We start from the raw sequence: 21,857 nt of genomic DNA, 5'->3' as shown, positions 1-21,857 counted from the left end.
TAAAGAGATACTCTATCAACCGCACCTCCCTTTAAAGCTCAAGATCAAGAACTATTGAGTGCGCTACGCGATTCAGAATTCTTGCAGACATCGAAAATCTTAAAAAAGAACCTAACTTTTAAGATACTGAACCAATTTTAACAAGAAACCACCGAAAAAATGCAAGCTTACTCGGGAATGGATAAATGGGGGGCAGGTCGCGCAATAACGAGATGTCAACGGAGGTGAATACGGCCCCGGCATTGATCGAACCGGGCGTTCCTCGATCGATCATGTCAAGATACCAATTTACGAACTCATTCCGAGAGGATCTCGCAGAAGAAGCGGTGGAAGCGGAGGGCGAGACCACCTCCTGAGATTGGAAGAGAGAACATGGGATTGCGTATAAGCTCTCGCTTGCGGCAATGAGGGCTCGAAGACGTCGCCGGAGAGCGGAGCCCGTAGGTGGTGGAACAGGAGGCGGAAAGGGAGGAGGGCGAGACGAGGAGGACAGAGACGCGGGTGGTACGGCGTTCCCGGCGATTACCTTCTCGATCTCGTGATTGGCGCATGGGGGTTCCGTTTTTTAGAATTGCCGCTTACTTCCCAAAACGAGCCCACAAAACAAACCCAACTCATCAGACGATCACCACCGTTAATCCCGTCATTCCAATGTGCCGACGAGGGCGGTATCGTTGATTTCTTCGTGGGTGTCGAAAGCGGTGCTTCTTTTTGGTCCCTTTCGTTTCGGCGTCTGGTGACTTAAAATGGGCCCCGCGCAGGGTGGGTTTGCCAAGTCGCAATTAGCTTGCACCGAGTTCGGTTTGGGTTCAACTCGAATCAAACCGCAGGACCGGTCCAGATTTTTATCGGCTCGGCACGGCTCATCCGTGAACGAGTCACATGCGGGAATCTTAGCGAGGGCGAGCCATCCTAGCGATCCCAGCTTTGGATTCCGTGGGTCGCACCGACCGGCGCCCACATTGGCCTTCCCCTAGCTCTCGTGTTCGGTTCGCCGTCGCCCTCTCCTTTACTCTTCGTTTTTGCCCCCCGCTCGTGAAAGCTACACGCGATCGCTGTTAAGATTTCCCCTCTCCTCCCGATTTGCCTCTCGCCTTTGCGATCGGCAAGGTCTTCGGAGGACGAGGAGGAGGCCGGGTATATACCGACGTGAGGCCTTTGCGCTGCCATGTCGAAAGCCCGGGTATATACCGACGTTAATGTTCTCCGGCCCAAGGATTACTGGGATTACGAGTCGCTCACCGTTCAATGGGGGTAAGAGCTGGATTCTCTGAAGCCTAGCCGTGGATTTAGCCCTAATTTATATGTCCCCTCTTTGCGGTGTTCTCTTTCTTGATCTGGCACCGATTTGGGCAGCCGAGCTACCCGATGCATGTGGATTTGCTTCTAACGTGTGTCTTGCGTGTGGATTGATGATTGTCCACTTTGATTTGCCTATTTAATGTCGGTATTCTTTTTTATTTTTTATTACGTGAGAGAGGGGGAAATACATGAGCATCGATTGAAGGAAGGGTTTTTGTTTGGGGAAAGAAAAACTTGACCTCGGGAGAAAAAAGGTGGATGATAGGAAATGTAACAGGTTTAGGAAGAAGAACGAATTGAACGCTAAAAGCACTAGTTTTCCTGGGCCACGTGATAGAGAGAATAGAAAATAACATAACAGAGATGTTCGTTTCAGATTTCTTTTGTTTTGCTAGATCTAAAAGTTTAAATTGAATAATCATACACGACTTGGACATTGTGGATGCTAAACGATGGTTTCAAAACCTGATCATTACCAGTACCATTGTTGCAAACTGCTTTTCAGGTAACTTATGATTGAAGCAGGAGTACTAAGGTACCTGAAGATTCTGACAACCAACCAAAAAAGTGAAATGTTTAATATTTTGCATTTGTTGCTTTTATGCATTGGAGATATTGACAGAAAAATAAATGGAAAAGTTAAAGGCATAAGTATCTATATATCAGTTTTCTGGAATCATTCTTGTCCAAGAAAATTGGTAAACTTCTTATAGAGGGGAAGGAATATAGAACATACATTATTATTAGTCCAAAGACTCAAAGATCTGCTTGAATTTGTGGAAAGAGCATCTGCTAAACCACTCATGAAATCTATTCTGATCTTGGCATGACTCATGGGACAAATGACTGCATGGTGTAGAACCACGGATCATTGGTTTTTGTAAGGTCAATTAAGAAATTCAACGGTTCTAGTAATTGATCAAGCCTTAGAAGATCAAAGTCAAATTTTCAGTATGAATTTCACTTTGCCAAGTCAAGTTACTATCCATAACAGAAGATCAAAATCCTTCAGCAGCAGTATTTGGAGAAGTGAAGATACTTCCTTCTCGAGTGAGCTGCATGGTTTACATTTCTTTTCTCTAGCTTCTTCATACTTCATTTAATCAAACACTAATCCCATCTACTCTAGTTTATAGTTCTTGAAACTTAGTATGTTAATTTGATATGTAAACTAGTTTTTTAATTGAAATGTCAGCATATACAGGAATTTGATAACTTGTTAGTTATGAAGCTTGTATATGTATCAATGATTAATTTATACACAACTAACAACCAGCCATTCTGTATTTCTTTTTTACTTAATTTGCATATAAATAACCTTTCTGTCCGGAGTAATGATCCATTGACATGCCCTAGATTCCCTTTTGGTTATTTTTTTGGATTTTTGCACATTTCATTGTATGTGTATTAAGCTATTAAGAATTCTTGTAAAAAGAGCAACTAGTTATATGGTACTTGCTTCATTAGCTGCTTGTGCGGTGTTTTCTTCAGATTTTCAGAATCGTCACCGATGATGATAATGACAAGAAATAATTTTTTGTATTCACTTGGAAGATGAATTATGCTAAACAAAGTTCAAAATATACTTTTTTCTTCAGGAATCAGGATGATTATGAGGTTGTGAGGAAAGTTGGAAGAGGGAAGTACAGTGAGGTCTTTGAAGGCATTAATGTAACCAATAATGAGCGATGCATCATCAAGATCCTAAAGCCTGTGAAGAAAAAGAAGGTATTGATTCATATGTTGGTTCTCATGTGCTATTATTGCATTTTTTATCTTTAGTGTTCTTTTAATGTACAGGTCCTTTACAAAAAATTACTGGAAAAAGAAATATATCCTATTGTTTGTTAATAACTTTCTATTGTTCATGGAAAAAGTAACCACATTGATGTCTTATATAACACGAACAGTTAGTCTGATGGTCACCTGGAATTTAGTTCGGCAAAGAGAAAGTCGGATGGGACCTACTCGTATCATTTATAACTCTCTTCTTTTTATATCAATGAAATATATAAGCTGAAACGAAACTCCAGAGAACGATTGCTGTCTGACCATCCATAATGTGAGTCTTGCAGAATACGTGACAAGACATGACTTGCCGATCAAAGTAAATAAAATGTTTCATTGGTGTTCTGATAAATTAATAAGCTCTCTTGAATTTTAGCTGTCTTATATTTATTTTTCTTTTCTTTGCTTAATATGTTTTTAGGAAGCTATATTACATGATTTTATGAAACCAATTTCCACTTTACACTTGTCATTTTTCTATTGTTCTCCTTGTCTCTTATTATGATGAAAGATAAGCCATGTTTTCCCTGTCCGTATTGTCCAAAAATTTGTAGATCTAGTGGATAGTAACACAATTTATTCATCTGTTTTCTTTCGCCCTTCTCTTATTTTCATTCTTGCTAGTCATGGTGATGGTTTTAGCTCCCGAAGAACTTAGTAAAATGCAGTATTTATATCTAGTGTATTCGTTGACAAATATCCACACACATGAAACAATCTGATTATATAATATTTTGTAAGGTTATTCTTTGTCATATTCTCTGGATCAGAATGAATGGAGATAAATATTGATTATTTCCCTTTCTTTAGTAAGATTGTTCTTGCTAAGAATGCCACCATGCTTTTTTCACATACTCTTCAAATGAAAATGTTCTTCCTTCCCATTCTTTTCTTTAAGTAGTAATTGTGTTTTACTGTCATCTTTTATCAGTTGCTGCAGTTATGCTACCATGAGAATAAAAGTTTGTGGCTAAACCGATTTATCTCCATTGTTCTTTCTAAAGTGTTTTTCTTACATCTTTTTGCAGATTAAGAGGGAGATAAAAATACTTCAGAACATTTGTGGTGGCCCAAATATTGTGAAGCTTTTTGATATTGTCAGAGATCAGCATTCAAAAACTCCTAGCTTGATATTTGAATATGTTAACAGTACAGACTTCAAAGTCTTGTACCCTACATTGACGGATTATGACATACGATACTATATTTATGAGCTTCTCAAGGTTTCTCTCTTGCCCCTTTTCAAAACAACTCTGCATGCCTTATTTATATGCTTGTTTGTCCTAAGGTTTAAAAAATTATGAAAGCCATAAGAGAGCCAACAAGTGTTTGGGAGCTATCTTCCTTTGCAAGTCATTGTTAGGCTAAGTAAGCTATCACATTGAAGAACTTTGATCATGAGATCTAATGTAATTTTCTTGATAGATTCATTCATGAGAATGATGTTAGTTTGTCACTTGTTGTTTATGGTTCAAAAAGAATTGGCTTCCACCTTATCTGGTAGTGATATTTCAGCTTTTGGACTTTTCTATCAATCTTATAAGATGTATACGTAAACTTGGATATATTGTTTAATCTTTCAGTCTGACCATTTGTTGATGCAGCTGGTGGGCATCATTGCTCAGCATATATTTTAGCTGTAGAATAGGAGAGTACAAAGGTGTAACCAATTCTGCAAATAACTTTGAACTTGTACACACATGCAATCATTGTCCTACTTCTGGGTTGCTCGACTATTTCTCGAGATTTATTTATCTTCACATGCCTTGTGAACTTGATACTGCTTTGTGGCACTTGTAGGCACTAGATTACTGCCATTCTCAAGGAATCATGCATAGAGATGTCAAGCCCCATAATGTCATGATAGATCATGAACTACGGAAACTCAGGCTAATAGACTGGGGACTTGCTGAGTTTTATCATCCTGGCAAAGAGTACAATGTTCGTGTAGCATCAAGGTAGGTATCACATGCTAAAGTTTTTATCATCCTTTTATCTGGCAATTAAGGGAAAACATAAGAAATGACTTACTGCCTTTTTCTGAGGTCAGTTACTTTGCTAATTTTTTATGCAGAACAAGGCCAATTATGACATTTTAGCATTAAATAGAAATAAAAATGGCACTGAGTAAGAAGGAAGATTAATGAATGTTGATATTCAAAGATCTAATTGTTATTGTTAGTGCATCTTTTGTCTTAGTTGTTCTTCTTGTTCAACTTTCTGAAGATTCTTGACTGGTGCCTCATGTTTGAGTTTTTAAGAAAGCAGCAACCTTTATTTCTTCTTAGATTCTTGTAACATCTTAAACAGTAATGAGTCTGAAGTCCAACTTTATCATGTTTTGGACATTTAGATAGCCGTGACTATCTGGAATTACTGCTCTATTTATGAGTTGATGTTGCGTTAGGAACCAGCCGGACATTTAGATAGCCATGACTATCTGGAACCTTTCTTTCTAAATGTCAATCTGTATGACCTCGTACAACCAAAATGATGAAATATAAGATGAATTCTTTATCATGGATGTTTCCTAAACATGTCTAATTGTTAGATTTAGACTAAACTCTAGTAATGTACTTAAATGAGTTTGTTGGAATCCAGATACTTCAAGGGTCCTGAGCTCCTGGTTGACTTGCAAGATTATGACTATTCACTGGACATGTGGAGTCTTGGTTGCATGTTTGCTGGAATGGTAAGTGATCTCTGTTGGAAAATTTATCTAATGAAATGCTTAGTCTTTTGAACACTATTAAGGCACACTGCAATCAACACTAAGAACTGTATATGGTTTACACATCTCTGCTGTTTGATTACAGATATTTCGCAAGGAACCTTTCTTCTATGGTCATGACAATCATGATCAGCTTGTTAAAATTGCTAAGGTAAATATCAGTTAAACTTTGTTCTTTCTGCTTTGGATGTAAGGTTATTCAATGCAATTTATTTGCATTGGCTTTTAACAGAAAATTTCATTGAACTTGTATGTTGATTCTCTTTCCAAATTTCGAAACTTATTAAATAAATATTCAGATTCTGATCAGAAGTGAATTTGTACTAGATGACAACTTGTTATTTTAGCCTATTGTACTTGATGCAGTTTGTGGTGGTTTTTTTTTTTTTTACCAAAGAAAATTAAAAATATATTAAAACTTAACCAAGTCTGATACAACCACTGCTGTTCACATCATTGCGAACCAACATCTCTAAGACAGAAGGCAGTTCAGCCTGCCAAATAACAGTGTCAGCTTGCATTCTTTCATGATTTGCAAGCTAATTTGCTGGTCGATTTCCCTCCTGATAGATATTGGTAATCTTCCATTCCAAAAATTGAGTACATAAGAAAAATGTATCCTTAATTATATTCAAAACTCCCCTTGGGGGGTCAATCTTGTTGGAAATTAGATTGACAATTGTAAGAGAATATGTCTCGATTAATAATCTTTGAATGCCAGCCCGCAAAGCTGCTTGAATCCCTTCCTTAATTGCCCAAGCCTCACAGTATATATTATTCCTTCTTACAAGCTGCCTGCATCCAAAGATTAAAAGTAATCCATTAGTGTCCTTGATAATAAATCCTACTCCCCCTAAATCCTTGTGGTCCCAAGATCCATCCAGCCCTTTTGTGTAGGGATCCATTTGACAAGAATTTCTTGTTTCCTCTTATTTCCCTCAGGGATAGCAATTGTCAACACAGTATAAGCAGCAGCAACAACTCTACACAGTAGGGTGAAGGGCTGTATTTGTGTGTTATTAAAAAGTTTATCATTTCATGCTTTCCAAAGGTACCAAAGAGAAGTAGCAATCAAGGTTTTGATTGCCATAGCATCATGGGAATGAATAAGATCCCACACCCGTTTAGCATAAGAACATTGAAAAAATAGGTGAGCGATAGATTCAACAGGTTCATCACACCAAACACATGTAGAGTTGTTGCTAATACAAAAGGACCCAATCCTATCAGCATTTGTGGTGGTTTCATTGACCTATTTATCAAGTGTCATTCCAGAAATGTGGTTGCATTATAATTAGAAGATATAATTAGAAGGTTTTTAAAAATTTTATGATCTTATTATTGATCAAATTGCTAATGTGACCTTACTGTCTTTATAATCTGGTATCTCATAAGGCTTTGTTCATTAACTCCATTAGAATGTATGTGATGCCAGAGCTGCAACTATTTGTGGTGTACTTTTCTTTGTTTAGCCACTGAACCTGAGAAGGATGTTATTATATAAAATATTTCCTTTTCTCTTCTTCTTCTTCTTCTTCTTCTTCTTCTTCTTCTTCATTCATCCTCCCCTTCCAGAACCACTTTGACATTTAACTACCATGTGCATCTTGGTATGGGCCTGCCAATGTATCATCACTTTCTAAAGCAGTTTTGAAACATGGTATCTGGTAGATCTTCTTTGGTTTCACTTTCTAAACAAGGAGGCCTCATCTTTCTCCTTCCAAGAGTGTAAGGTTAAGGTATACTAATTCCGATATGTGATGACGCATCCCACTTTGTGATTGTGCAGGTGATGGAGCCACTGAGCCACTTGTTGCTGAAATTTCTGTGTATACTCAACTAACCATTTCAACTGGGACTTTAACCATTTCCGACATGTGATCCCACCCATCCCTGCTTTGTGATACCGAGTGGTTTATGCTGGTCCCACCAAGGGTTAATACTGGTCCATATGATTTGGTTTTTTTTTTTTACTCGTATTGGATGATATAAGATTGTATCTTGGTACTATACCAGTCCGATAAGGTATTGAAACTGGTATTGGACCATAATATTAAACCTTAGACCAAAATAACCTGAATTTAATATGAATGCAAACTAGACTAGAGCTGACCCTTTATAGACCTGGCTGCATTGATACTGAGGGGACATGGGTTTTCAAGATGGAAGGAACAGAATATTACTAGGTAATTGAGAGTTGAGAGACATGGATGGTCGTGTTGAAATGTAATCAAGATTTATTGTGTATTAGTTTGTATTTTTCAGGAGAACCATATGGGTTGGTTTGGAGTCAATTCTTATTTTCATTTTTCAGGTACTTGGTACTGATGAACTCAATGCATATCTTAACAAGTACCGTCTAGAGCTTGATCCACAGCTTGATGCTCTTGTTGGAAGGTATGATTGTGTTTCTTCATGTGGACATGATAGATAGTGGTTGTTTATATGTGACATACTATACTCCCAGTGGGATGGAGTCTTGCATTTTTTATCCCAATATCATAGTCTTGCTTTTTTTGCTGCAGGCATAGCAGGAAACCATGGTCTAAATTTATCAATGCAGACAATCAGCATCTTGTTTCTCCAGAGGTCTTATTTTGTGCTTCTTTTGTAGCTTTAATGTGCAATATACTTTGGCCTTTAGATATCTACTTTTGCCTTCTTTTGTTATCATCATTCCCAATAGCCCTTCATCGTGACTATGGCTGAAAATTTGCATGCAGGCAATAGATTTTCTTGATAAACTCCTTCAATATGATCACCAGGATAGGCTCACAGCGCGAGAAGCAATGGTAGTATTTCTGAACTCATATAAGATATTGCTTTTATTCCAAATGAACTCTTATTGTGCTGCTGATTATGATTGAGAATCCTGCATGTAATGCCCAATTTTGTTGATTGACATTGTAACATCTACAGGCAGCATATTTTCAGTTGAATTTTTTTTTTCCAAGAATATTTGGAGAGACTATGTTAATAAAAAAAATTTCAGCCATAGTAGACTGTAGGAAATCCTGGAAAGAGGATTTAATTTGTCAAAGTGTGATTATGAATTTTACAGTGTGAAACCAACTTAGTTAAAGACTGTAGATAAGGGTTTAAAGGATTTTTATGAATCATTCTCCGAAAAGTGATTGCAAAAACTTGTGATTGAATTAAATTGGTTGCAAAACTGCTAATAGGAAATTTCATTACTACAATTCCTGAAGAGACAGCCAAATGCATATGAAGGATCTATCATGAGGAGAACTCAGGCCTATGAACCAATGTTTTAAATATTGATAAGATCATAAGACCAGTGCCCGGCATGTATTGACCGACATAGGATGGTACATCTGATACATTCATTACCATATTGGTCTATGTACTGCTTGAGATTGTCATCCAAGATAATAAACCTTATTATGAACAACTATGTTATTATCTTTCTCTAAAAGCCTGATTGTGCTTGCTTTCTACGTCAACACAAGCCTTTACAGCACGGATGTTGTATTGCTGCTTTGTTTATCTTTTGCAGGCGCATCCATATTTCCATCAAGTGAGGGCTGCAGAGAATAGCAGGATGAGGACCCAATAAAACAGGCAGTTCTGTTGCTGCTATGAAAGTGAGGGCTGTGCAGGCAGTTCTGTTGCTGCTATGAACTCATCCCCATACTGTTATGGATTTGATGTACCTTTGATCTTCGTCACAATTAATAGCACTTGGACGATGTATCGTGCTTGTAGTACCGCCCGATCGAGCCTTTATCTTCCCCTTCTGTAGCACTCAATTGTCATAATGCCTGATTTTGATGTATACTCGGAAATCCTTAGTTCTTGCATTTTTATTTCCTGGATTCTATTTATTAGAGCACCGGAAAGCATGAATCCAATTTGGTTAAATCGGGCAGTGGATGCTCAAGTCCGGCAAGCAAATTGTTGAACCTGTTTCATGTTGTATGTTTGTTGAAAGTCAACGATCATTTCATAATCAAATCTTAGTATGATGTTAGACATGTAGTCAATTATAGATTATTTTTGTATTTTTAAAAATTATATTTAATTTTTTTATATTTATAAAAAAAATAAAATGTTTTTTTTTCATATCATCGATTACTCAACGATAAATGAGATAAATTGTCCTTAATGATATATATTATAAAATAATGATTAAAAAATTAACCAAATAGTTTATTTTTATAAATATAAAAAATCTTAATATAATTATAAAAATATAAAAAAAATCAAAAATATTAAAGATAATTAATTATATTAGATAATTTATAATTAACCCGATAATTTCACACCTATCCTCTAATCTCATTCATCAATTATTTCTTCTTCCTACTTGAGTCTATCGTCATATTTAATATATCATTCATCATGATTCAATTCACATTAACTTATTCCAACCATTATTAACTTCAGATTATGCCCAAACTAAACCAAGACAAGAGTGATCTAATTGATGCGTTGAGTCTACTTATTGATGCGTTGAGTCTGAACGACTGTTGAGCTAAGAGTGATCTAATGGAATGACGATACTATTTGCAACTGCAAATATATATATATGGGCTGAAATATATATACGGGTGAAGACTGCCATGACAATAAGGTTAAAACAACAGCTCAGAAAAATGCTAGGAAACCAAGACAAGTCCCATCTTCATCCCAATTTATGTGTTCATTGTTGATGTAGATTCTTTTGCCACATAACACTTTAAACATAGCATATTAGATTATAGGTATTCCAAGATTCTGTAACTTAACCTTTGTACTATAGCCATCTTTCTGAGTATCTGGAAGCACTCGACGGCGGTATGCACCAACACCGGCCGATATCGTAGGATTCAACAGCCGATATCGTAAGGGACCAGGCCTTGTAGCTCAGGTCCATTGAGTCTGCTGTTGTTGTCAAAGCTGAAATGCCACGTAAACAGCAAGTTATTACATTTTGATGACTAAAACCCGAATAGATCTCATGCGGGAAATAACCTCGACAGACAAAACCCGTAAGATGTGCAGCTTCAGAAAATGCAAGCAATGATTTCAACAGCTTAAACTTGAGCTCAAAGTAAAAAATGCAGAACATCCGCGATAAAAGAACATAGAGTGCAATAATTCATCCGTGATCCGTGAATTTAAGCGTGGAAATGTTCCGATATGCTCTAACACATCGACTGTTGATTTTGCTCATCTTGAACCTGCATGTGCTACCATAATTGATCCAAGAACCGACCCATTCAGCAAAACTACTCAACTAAGAATTTATCTTATTCTTGGAAATACTGCAATCAGGTTTTCCATTTGCATCGACTCCATGTAATGGTTGAGACTTAACCGTATCTCTAACGAACTTAACCATTGGATGCCTCAAGTGCAGTTGTTTGTATGACTTAGGAATGATAAGACAACGATAAACTTATACTAGCTGTTGCAGTCATCCCCTCAGTCCTACATCAACCACCAAATTACCTATATGTTATAGAGCCGTCTAATGTAGCAGCTACATAAGCCTTGTTCTTATCTTCTAGCGATCTAATAATCGCACGGTAGTACGTGTCAAAAACTAAAAGTTTGGTTCACAAATTAAAGATTAATTCCTGCTGGATGCATACATAGAGCAGAAATGGGACACCAAAATGTCACATGATGAGAATCCTATTCACCTAACAGTTCATGTTGAATAGGCTTTCCCACAAACCAATTCAATTCTTCCTCATTTTCCAATCAGTGGTTGTGGGTTATGGAACCCCAATTATTAGTATTTTAATTGCAGTTTGATTCCAATGTCCGCATTGAACTAATAAATGGATCATTTGTGTTCTTCTTTAGCATATGCTGGGAGATCTCAGAAACAATGTCATTACCTCTGAAGGGGGAAGTTGGCGAATGGCCCATCGATCGGAATGGTTCCACAAAGATCATTGTTTGAGAGGTCCCTGCAACAAATTTAGAAGAGATTCTTCGGTGTTAGATCTTAGAAACGTGAAAGAAACACATGAATTTGGATGTCAAGCCATTGTTCCTTACAGGACTTTGAGATTTGAGAGGAAGACAAGCTCTCTGGGAATGGATCCGGAAAGCCTGTTGTTGTTTAGCCGCCTGCAGAGATGATTGCAACCAAAAGGTGATCAGAAATAGCTAATTGATACTGTAATTTCGACGACGAAGAAGAAGCAATGTTTGTGCATGAGCAATGAAGAAGCAAATGTGCTCACAAGAATCTAAGTGACTTCAACTTGGCGAAGGACTTGGGGATCTCTCCCTGCAGCTGGTTCCCGTACAAGTCCATGCTGATGAGGCTCTTCAAGTTGCCCAGCTCCGCCGGGATCTTGCCTTGGAAGTTGTTCCGGTAGAGCTCCCTGCAACCCAGGCAACACCATCCGTGAATCAAGATCCCATCTTTATGGTGACAGAGGACAGAGACGAAAGAAGAAAGCCTGGGAGGGACTTACAGGTACTGGAGGCGCTCGAGGCCGCCAAGCTCGGGGCCAATAGAGCCGGAAATGTTGGAGTTCCCCAGGTCCCTGCAACGAAAGTTCGGTCTTTGGTAAGGGAAAAGGGTAAAGGTGGGTGATTTGAGAGAGGAAGGGGACGGGAAGAAGAAATTACAGGCGGATAACACGGTTCTGGGAGTCGCAGGTGACATGGAACCAGGTGCAGGGGTTGACGAGGGTGGGATCCCAGCTCTGCAGCACGTTGGTGGGATCCGTCAGCCGCGTCCTCCATGCGTGCAACGCTTCCCCTGTTCCCAACCCAAATCAGAAATGAACACACCTTTCTTCTTCAAAGAGCAGCGAGGGAGGAAAGAGAGCTCACCTTCGGGGTTGGTGGACAAGGCCGGAGAAGCGGCGAGGAGCAGGAGGAGGCAGGGAAGCAGCACCGGAAGAGAAGCCATTCGAGGATAACGGGGGACAACGAGGAGGGGAGAGGGGAGAGGACTCTGTAATGGAAGCTTCAAGGGGGAGACACTATCCATCAATGAAGGGGGAGGGAGGGAGAAAGGGTGTCGGAAGTCAGCGGTCAAAAAGGAAGGCGCACGGAAGGAGAAGGGAGAGAAAGGCACGCCATCGTCGTGGGCGTGGGGTTTGGTTTTGCGTGTGTGAGGGTCGGTCGGGTGGTGCAATCACCCATCCCGGTCTTCAGCGCGACGAGCCACTCGAGGCGGCGGTGGTGGTGGTGATCTGCGCGTGGAGAGGCGCATCCATTGGCCGCAGCGAAGTGGAGTCAAGTCGTGAGACTGAGGGCACTCATGCATGCGTCACGTTCTGTCACGGCATGGAAAAGCAGCGAAGTTGCACCGTTCCACGCGTTGACTCGGTCAAAGAATCCTTCTTCTCTTCCTGAAAAATGTTTGACTAATTCGACGAAGCATTAATTCTATCTACCAAATATAAAATTTTAATTACTGGCTCATGGTGAATATAATATTTCTAAGCTTGTAACATTTTGTCCTTATTCTAACATGAAATATAAAGCATTATATCGGATTAATTAAAAATTACCCTATAGTTAGGCCCTCTGTGCATCCTGAATTCTAAATTTAAGAATTTTATAATGACCTCCTTATAGTCATGAAAGTGAGCCACTTATCCATATTTCTTTAAGCATAATCAATTTTAGTAATAGAAGATATAAAATTATCGATATTACGAATGATAAAATGATTGTTTCAACTATTACTAGTTTTGTTATCTATAGTAACAACACCTTCGTGTCACCAAGTAGGTCCGCCGGTAGGTGCTATGCCCTGTCGCCCTCGCCCTCCTCCCGTAGCACCTCCATCTACTCCCTCATCTGCACATACACATACTCTTATCGTCATCGATCATGCACGTGCGCTGGTGCCCCACCTCCAAGCAACCATGTTAAAGGCCTCCATTGTCCGCGAGATCTATGCTTCTATCATCATGGAGAAGCCATCAAGAACATGGAACACGTCGTGCGTGAAGCTACAATACTCGTCGAGCTCCCATGCCATGTTAGGCAGGTGGACCCATGCATTGGTCGCCATATCGTAGGCTAGCATCGATCACAACACATTCTTTTCTCTTTTCATATCTGTCGACCACGAACACCATTCAGTGATCCTTTGATCCTGATGAGCACGAAGGAGGAGCACTACGAGTCGAGCATGGGGCCCCGACGGATGCCAAACTCAATACACCACATCGTAGATGTGGATGTCGTCGGTGAAGGCCTAGTAGTGGTGGTCCAATCCATTCCAATCCATGAACCACCGCTAGCCCTCTCCCAATGGTGTCTAACTGATAAGAGAGTGGGAAGTCGTGGGAGTGACCAAGGATCGATAACATCAAGGTCCAGATACTGATGGCTTGGTCGAGAAGTAAGAGATGAAAAACTAGGAAGGACAAAGAGGATTATTACTAAGAAGAGATAGGTTCGGACCGGACAAGATCGATCGGGTGAGGTAAATAGAATTTTTGAGGCGATGGAAGTAGCACAACTCGAGGTGGTGCTATTATTAGTAAAATCGATAATACCTAAAATGATCATTATTTTCATTGATAAAATCGATAAATTATATGAGTATTATATTTTTTTATAAATAGAATAAATGAGATTAAATATTTTTCTTCAATAACTATGGAGATATTAATATATTTTTTTAAATTTAGGGACTAAATTGTTGAAAGAATCTAACTACTAGAATAATATGTAATATACCCCATTATATCTATTGATTAATGCCTGCCGTCGATTAATAGGACAAGGTAAATATTTTTGATCAGGTTAACACTAATCTCAAAGGTTCTTTATATTCGTGTATAAAGAACAACAAACTAGTTTGAATGATGGAACTCATGATTTATGGCTAACATTAATAGATTAATTGAATCGATATTTTTATTACCCATATCGGTCTATTAAGTTATCGAAATCGATACATGAGAAGCATTTAAAGATTTTGATTTGATGCTATATCGTCATCAAAGTGATTTGCTCATCTAAACACATCTTCACGTACGTACACAGACGAAAGAAAACTTTGAACACCTTTTCGATATCATTCAATTCGCTTCGTATGGCTATGGAAAATACGCAAATAATTATATTGATTAGGAGCTAACTCGGAAAACGTGAATATGTACATATTCAAAATTATTTTATGTGCATTGAATTCAATAGATCACTGTTTGATTCAAATCGGAAATAGAATCGATTCAATGGTTCATCAATTTCAAACCTAATCGGAATCCGTAATAACCGTTTTAAATAGACAATTATGGTTTCTAAACTGTCTAAATATAATAAAAATCAAAACAAAACATATATAAGGTCTATGATATGATATTAGTAGTTAAATACTTACTTTAAAAGCAATTAATTTGGATTTAAATCTTATAGAGTTATTTAGCTTCATTAAAATTTTATAATTTTACCTTTTCACATTAACTTTTTTTTTAAGTCATTAGAGTGATTATAGTTATACATCTATTTTTTTTATATTTTAAAAATAAAATTATAATTTTTATATTTTAAAATATTTTTAATTAAAAAATTAACAATTCAAATCGGAATCAGAATTAAAAAATTCAAATAATTCAAATAATTTTTTTTTATTTTAAATTAAATAAAAAATAGAAAGAAAAAAAACCATTATCAAAGGTTGGTAGTGTAGGCTATAAATTAGAAAATGATGTCCCAAAGCTTCTAGAATTCATTTGAGTTTTTGTGTTATCCATCTCTACCTCTATCTTTAGTCAAAGAGGCGATTCTTGTGATATTGCTTGTTGTATGGGAGTTGGGTTTTTATGATTTTATTTTTGAGGTTTAGAGTTTGTTCTCAACATTCTTTTTTAGGTTTATATGTATCGCTCCATATAGTTAATTTTGATGAAGATTTCATAATTTTATTGCTAGGTGATGTGATAAGGATGATAAAAAAAATATTTATCACTCTATTTATATATATTTTTTCAAATTTTTCGAGGAGATAAATCAGAGAACCAACACAGTAATTCTCATTGCATTAATCATTATTATACTCACAGAACAGACATTATGAGGTAAGTTAAGCTATCCATCGTTATACATATGGTAAATTCTAGAAATAAAACCTCTAAATTTGATAAATTTCTCCATCATAGCATCTCTTATTTCATAAAAAATAATTTTACCCTTACAAGTTTGTCCGTCATCGTCTCTGCGTCACCATCATCCTTGTCATCCTTGGTACCAAAGGGGGCATTGGTGAGGATGGTGAGAGCGAGATGCACGGGCAACAATAAAGATGACGATAAAGGAAGAGAGGAGGGGAAGCTAGGGTGACGATGTGTGATAAAGACAACTAAGAGTAGACGATGATAACAAGCAAGGGGGAGAGCTTAGGTGTGGAGACACAAGCGACCATGTGATTATCCTCCTTCACCCTCTTCGATTATTACAAACATAATGATCATGAGGGATGAGGGTGACGATCTGAAGGCGATCAGGATCTAAGGGGCAAACGGAGTCGAGGATAAAATTATCTTATTTTGAATGAAGGGGTGTTACTATGAGAATTTCTCAAAGTAATTTTTTTTTAAATAATTATCATATATATATATATATAGTTATATTAGTGAAAAACACATGTTTAATATAAATTCAATATCTTTTTCTTTTGTAGATTATGCATATTAATATGCAATGATAGAAAAAACATGTTCAACATTAGCAGTAGCATCATCTTCTGACATATCTAAATAAATATAGGACAGACAAAAAATAAGAAAAAGGGACAAGTAGTTGAGACGAGCGCTAAGGCAAGAGACTCTCATTTCGGTTGCTTTCCTCTTATATTTGAGATGAGTGGAGTCCATCACTAAAGCAAAACTTCTTTAAGAAGAGATTTGAGTTCATCATGCTCTCATATGAGTTAATTGGAACATTTTAATTTAGTTTATTTTAGTTTTGTATCAGAAAAAAATTAGATTGACTCATAAAAATATGATGAATAATTATTATCAATTCATATTTAAATATTTTAAACCTAATGATGCAAAATTAATAAGTTAATGGATTACACTAAAAATAAATCAATGCTCTTCTTGAGATTTCGAATAAGAAATTATTTCATAACGGAGGATATATTAAATCTAATGCTCTTCTTTAAAATTCAGTCTTTTATTGGTAGATGATTTCCATAATCTTAATTTATGATATTGATTGGTGAGATCAATTAGTACAAGAATATATTTAAAATTTTTGAGAAGAAAAAGATAAATATTTGATTATTAAATAACATAAGAATTAATTTTATAGTAATTTTATGGATGACATAATCTTTTGAGGTCACTCATTTCTACTAGCGAACTTTCTTCAATTACTAAAAATCAAAACCATTCAGACTTCAAACACATATTTGTTTATGATAATTAAAGAAAAAAATATTAAAACTCAAGAGAAATAAATATAAGAGAATTATAATATTTATGTACAGGATCCTTAATGAACATTTGAATTCACTTGTCTCAACTCATAATTTATTTTTTTATTTATAGAGGTTTAAAATTTAAAATATTAAACTATTTTAAAAAAATCATAATAATATTTTTTATTATATTTATAAATCAACATATGTTAATACATAAATTCGAATCTAAGATCTATCACTTATCACTTATTTAACTGTATATTAATAATCTTGAATGTCTGAGCAACATTGTTGTTTTCTAATTTATCTATATATATATATATATTTTATATTCTTAAGATATTTTTTAAAGTTAAAATCTTTTTATTTTTAATATTATTATAAAAAGAAAACAAATATCTTGTCGACTGTATTCTATGTAAGTCCTCGCCGTCTCCCTCTCCTCTGTGTGTGTGCTGTAATGGCGGATAAGCTATCCCTCTCCCTCTCCCTCTCCCTCCCTCTCCGCGTTCCCTCCCCTCCTCCCTCCAATTCAAAGCCGCTCTTCCATGAATCCCCGTCCCCTAACACCCCTCCGCCTTCTTCCACTCTCGCCCCAATCCTCCACGACCTCCTCCTACCCCCCCAAAACCCCGCTCTTCCGTCCCCCGCCCTCCGCAACCGCCGCCGCCGCCCCCCGCCCACCTCCTCCCGCAAGCCTCGCCTCGGTAGGTCCCACGACCCCAACCGTGGCCGCCCGTGGTCCATCGACCCCCGCGCCTCCCTCCGCAGCCACCGCGCCCTCCACTCCCTCGTCCACTCCACGTCCCACCCGCCCCCCGACCTCGACGACCTCCTCCGCCCCCTCTCCCCCTCCCCCTCCCCCGATTCCCCCCTCGAACCATTCCTCACCGACCTCCTCGCCGTCATCGAGGGCCTCGAGTTCCACCGCCACTCCGACACTGCCCTCGCCGTCTTCGACTGGGCCCGCCGCACCCTCGGCGACGCCCGCCTCTTCTCCTCCGGCGTCGGCGCTGGTCGACCCATCCTCCCGGTTGTCATCAGCATCCTCGGCCGCCAGGACCGCCTCGCCGATGCCGCTGCCCTGCTCCAGTGCCTTCAGGACCACGGCTCCTCCGCCGACGTCTATACCTACACCTCGCTCATCACCGCCTATGCCCGCAAGAAACGGTACCGGGAGGCGCTCGCCGTGTTCCGCCGGCTGGAGGTCGATGGTTGCAAGCCGACCATCATCACCTACAATGTTGTCCTCAACGTGTACAGCAACCTGTTCATGCCGTGGAACAAGGTGGCCGCCCTTGTCGATGCCATGAAGAGCAATGGAATTTCACCGGACAGGTACACCTATAACACCCTCATTAGCTGCTGCCGTCGTGGGTCACTCTACGAGGAGGCCACCGAGATCTTTAGAGAGATGAAAGCTATGGGCTTTGCGCCCGATAATGTCACCTACAACACGCTCCTTGACGTCTATGGGAAGTCCCGGAGGCATGCAGAGGCGTTGGGCGTTCTTCATGATATGGAAGCGGCTGGATTTTCCCCCAGCATTGTCACGTATAACTCTTTGATCTCTTCGTACGCTAAAGATGGGATCTTGGATGAGGCAATGGATCTCAAGGAGCAGATGGAGGTGAAGGGGATCAAGCCGGATGTTTTCACATACACCACTCTTATTTCCGGGTTTGAGAAGGCTGGCAGGGATGAACTTGCTGTGAGGATCTATGAGGAGATGGAGAGCAAGCGGTGCAAGCCAAACTTGTGCACCTTCAATGCTTTGATCAAGATGCATGGGAATCGGGGAAGATTCACAGAGATGATGAGGATCTTTGAGGAGATCAGGTCCATTGGCTTCAAGCCAGACATTGTAACTTGGAACTCGTTGTTGGCTGTGTTTGGACAAAATGGAATGGATTCAGAGGTCTCAGGAGTGTTCAAGGAGATGAAGAAGGCAGGTTTTGTGCCTGAGAGGGACACATATAATACCTTGATCAGTGCTTACAGTCGGTGTGGCTCATTTGACCAAGCTATGGAGGTTTACAAGAGGATGCTTGCTGCTGGCATTGGACCTGATCTTTCCACTTATAATGCTGTGCTAGCTGCACTTGCTCGCGGGGGGCTTTGGCAACCAGCGGAGAAGATACTTGCGGAGATGAAGGATGGGCGTTGCAAGCCTAATGAGCTTACATATTGTTCATTGCTCCATGCATATGCCAATGGGAAAGAGTTAGATCGGTTGCATGCATTATCTGAAGACATATATTCAAGGACTATCGTGCCACACAACATGCTTCTGAAAACACTGGTATTGGTCAACAGCAAGAGTGATCTTCTGGCTGAAACAGAACGAGCTTTCATGGAGCTGAGGAAGAGAGGTTGCTCCCCTGATATCACTACTTTGAATGCCATGGTCTCAGTCTATGGAAGAAGGCAAATGGTTGCAAAAGTGGATGAGATCCTCAAATTCATGAGAGCCAGTGGCTTTACTCCTAGTTTGACAACATTCAATAGTTTAATTAACATGTATAGCCGGCTGGGAGACTTTGAAAGATGTGAAAAGATTCTTAATGAAATCAAGTTGAAAGGTGGGAGGCCTGACCTTTACTCATATAACACTGTCATCTATGCCTATGGCAGGCAGGGCCGCATGAAAGATGCCTCAAGGATATTCTCAGGACTGCAGGCTTCTGGTCTTAGGCCTGATATTGTAACATATAATACTTTTGTTGCAAGTTATGTGACCAATTCAATGTTTGTAGAGGCTATTGATGTAGTTCGCTACATGATCAAAAGTGGCTGCAGGCCAAATGAGAATACCTACAACTCTATAGTAGATGGGTACTGCAAACAGGGGCGGAAGGATGAAGCAATTGCTTTCATATCGAACCTTCAGCAACTAGATCGTGGAATTCCTAAGGATGAGCAAGAAAGGTTATCAGAACGACTAGCGAAAAGTACTTTGTAGTTCCAAAGGAAGTTCACACTAGATGGATACAATCAACTTTTCTTTTGTTGGCTATTACACATTGCAAAAAAACAAGAGGCTGTTACCACACTTATTTACAACTTTTCAGCAGCTTGATGCTGGGAAATGAATTGTTTGAGTAATTGGATGAAGCCCCCTTCTGATCTCAGAGGCTTGAGCCTAGATCAGGATCTATATCATCCAAAGTCGCTTCATCCTCTGTGAGCTATTTCTTAGGTATTTCTTGTTCAAATCTCTCTTGGCAAAGAGCACTTTTTTCCCCACATGTAATCTTGATTTGACTTTATGTTGTAACTGACTTGTACATTTCTCGTTAGGTTGCTCTTTAAGTAAAAAAACATGTATTAAAATGTCACATTTATACTGATTGTGCTATTATAAGTTGCATTTTGTACTGATACTGTAAGCAATTTGCTCTTTTTTGTTCGTGTTTTATGCATCAATAACTGTGGTATAGCTTGGATGATGTCTTGTTCAAGTAACTAGGCACTAAGGTTCTAGAAACCATACTATGATTGGAGGAAGGGGTCAGTATGATGACAAGCATTCTGTAAGAATAGATATAAGCTGAGGACACTTATCTAGGTGATCTTCCATTGGCTGCTCACAATACATAGAAAACTTGGTGTCGGTTGATCAGGATTCTCTTTGCCATTACATTGTAACTCGTTGATTTTCATTAACGTAAACTCCACTCATCTTCTTCAGAACTATTGACTTGGAGTTATCTATGATGCACTGAGTGAAAGCATTCTTCCTTTGTCATGTGGTTTCCCTTATCCGATCATCTATGTGCTTAATTATGTAGCAAAATTATCTTGATAAGTGGAGGAAAGCAGTTATGCAATTTATGGCTTATTCTATGCTTGGTTCAGGCCTTTTGCACAAGAGATAATGAATCGATTAAAGACATAGTAGTTCTATTCCCTCCTCTTCGGCTGTGCCTCTGTGTGCTTCATGTGGGAATTCACATGTTCGCCATAACATCATCTTTCCTGTTAAGTAACAACGGTTGTATCATGCCCTTACCTTATCAATAGTTTCATGTGTTTCACAGTCAGCATTGGTTCTGTATTTCTTCTTCCTTCTATCTCCGCAATGTGGAGAAGATTAAGCTACTTTAAGCTCAGATTTGATGTGTTTATGCAGCTTAGACAAGAAATCATACTTGTTCCAGAATGTCTGGCGTCCTGCATTACTTGAATGATACGCATCATGTCAATTATGTGTGTGCCTCACATTTTAATAAGAAATTTGAAGGTTGGTTAGTGAGTGAGTTTAGCAATCAATATTCTTCTCCTGCCATGTTTCTACTCAGTTGTGGGTTCCTATTTCCTATTCCCGAATCTGAGTCTCTTGTTTAACATCTGATTTCTGTATCTCAAACTACTACTGGCTTTCTCTTCTTTTGTGATAAAACATAACACTGGCTTTGGAAGAAACTCTGATGCTCAAGTCCATTGTATGGCTGAATTTTGAATGCCAGGATTATGAATATCAAGGTTTGCTTTACATCATGTTATCAAGGTTTCCTGTTCCTGGATAGAGTCTCTTGTTCAGTATCTGATTTCTGTATCTAAATGATCTACTGGCTTCGTTTTCTTTTGCAACAAAAACAGACTACTGGCTTTGGAAGGAACGCCGACATCCAAGTTTATTGTATGGCTGAAATTTTCTTGTCTGGATCAGTA

The 21,857-nt window shown here is 38.7% G+C and overlaps 3 protein-coding genes across 3 annotated transcripts; 2 read left to right on the top strand and 1 right to left on the bottom strand.

The window, feature by feature from the left end:
* Positions 1–946: 946 nt before the first annotated feature.
* On the top strand, positions 947–9,648 carry LOC103988014 (casein kinase II subunit alpha-2). Its single transcript, XM_009406502.3, has 10 exons — positions 947–1,254; positions 2,901–3,030; positions 4,119–4,313; positions 4,891–5,048; positions 5,692–5,782; positions 5,907–5,972; positions 8,136–8,218; positions 8,347–8,410; positions 8,545–8,613; positions 9,339–9,648. The coding sequence occupies exons 1-10, from the start codon at positions 1,169–1,171 to the stop codon at positions 9,396–9,398; spliced, it is 1,002 nt and encodes a 333-aa protein (XP_009404777.1). The 5' UTR covers positions 947–1,168; the 3' UTR covers positions 9,399–9,648.
* A 790-nt stretch (positions 9,649–10,438) lies between these two features.
* Positions 10,439–12,991, bottom strand: LOC135676415 (leucine-rich repeat protein 2-like). Its single transcript, XM_065187555.1, has 7 exons — positions 12,623–12,991; positions 12,416–12,548; positions 12,259–12,330; positions 12,022–12,165; positions 11,834–11,905; positions 11,671–11,742; positions 10,439–10,720 (listed from the first exon to the last, which is right to left on the bottom strand). Exons 1-7 carry the CDS (start codon positions 12,780–12,782, stop codon positions 10,651–10,653), a joined length of 723 nt encoding a protein of 240 aa, XP_065043627.1. The 5' UTR covers positions 12,783–12,991; the 3' UTR covers positions 10,439–10,650.
* A 4,635-nt stretch (positions 12,992–17,626) lies between these two features.
* LOC103988012 (pentatricopeptide repeat-containing protein At5g02860) lies at positions 17,627–20,560 on the top strand. Its single transcript, XM_065187554.1, has one exon. It carries the CDS (start codon positions 17,644–17,646, stop codon positions 20,143–20,145), a length of 2,502 nt encoding a protein of 833 aa, XP_065043626.1. The 5' UTR covers positions 17,627–17,643; the 3' UTR covers positions 20,146–20,560.
* Positions 20,561–21,857: the final 1,297 nt, after the last annotated feature.

The sequence above is a fragment of the Musa acuminata genome, chromosome BXJ1-6, assembly GCF_036884655.1.
Source record: "Musa acuminata AAA Group cultivar baxijiao chromosome BXJ1-6, Cavendish_Baxijiao_AAA, whole genome shotgun sequence".
NCBI lineage: Eukaryota > Viridiplantae > Streptophyta > Magnoliopsida > Zingiberales > Musaceae > Musa > Musa acuminata.
Note: the sequence above shows the minus strand (reverse complement) of the source record. Positions and strands in the feature narration are given on the sequence as shown.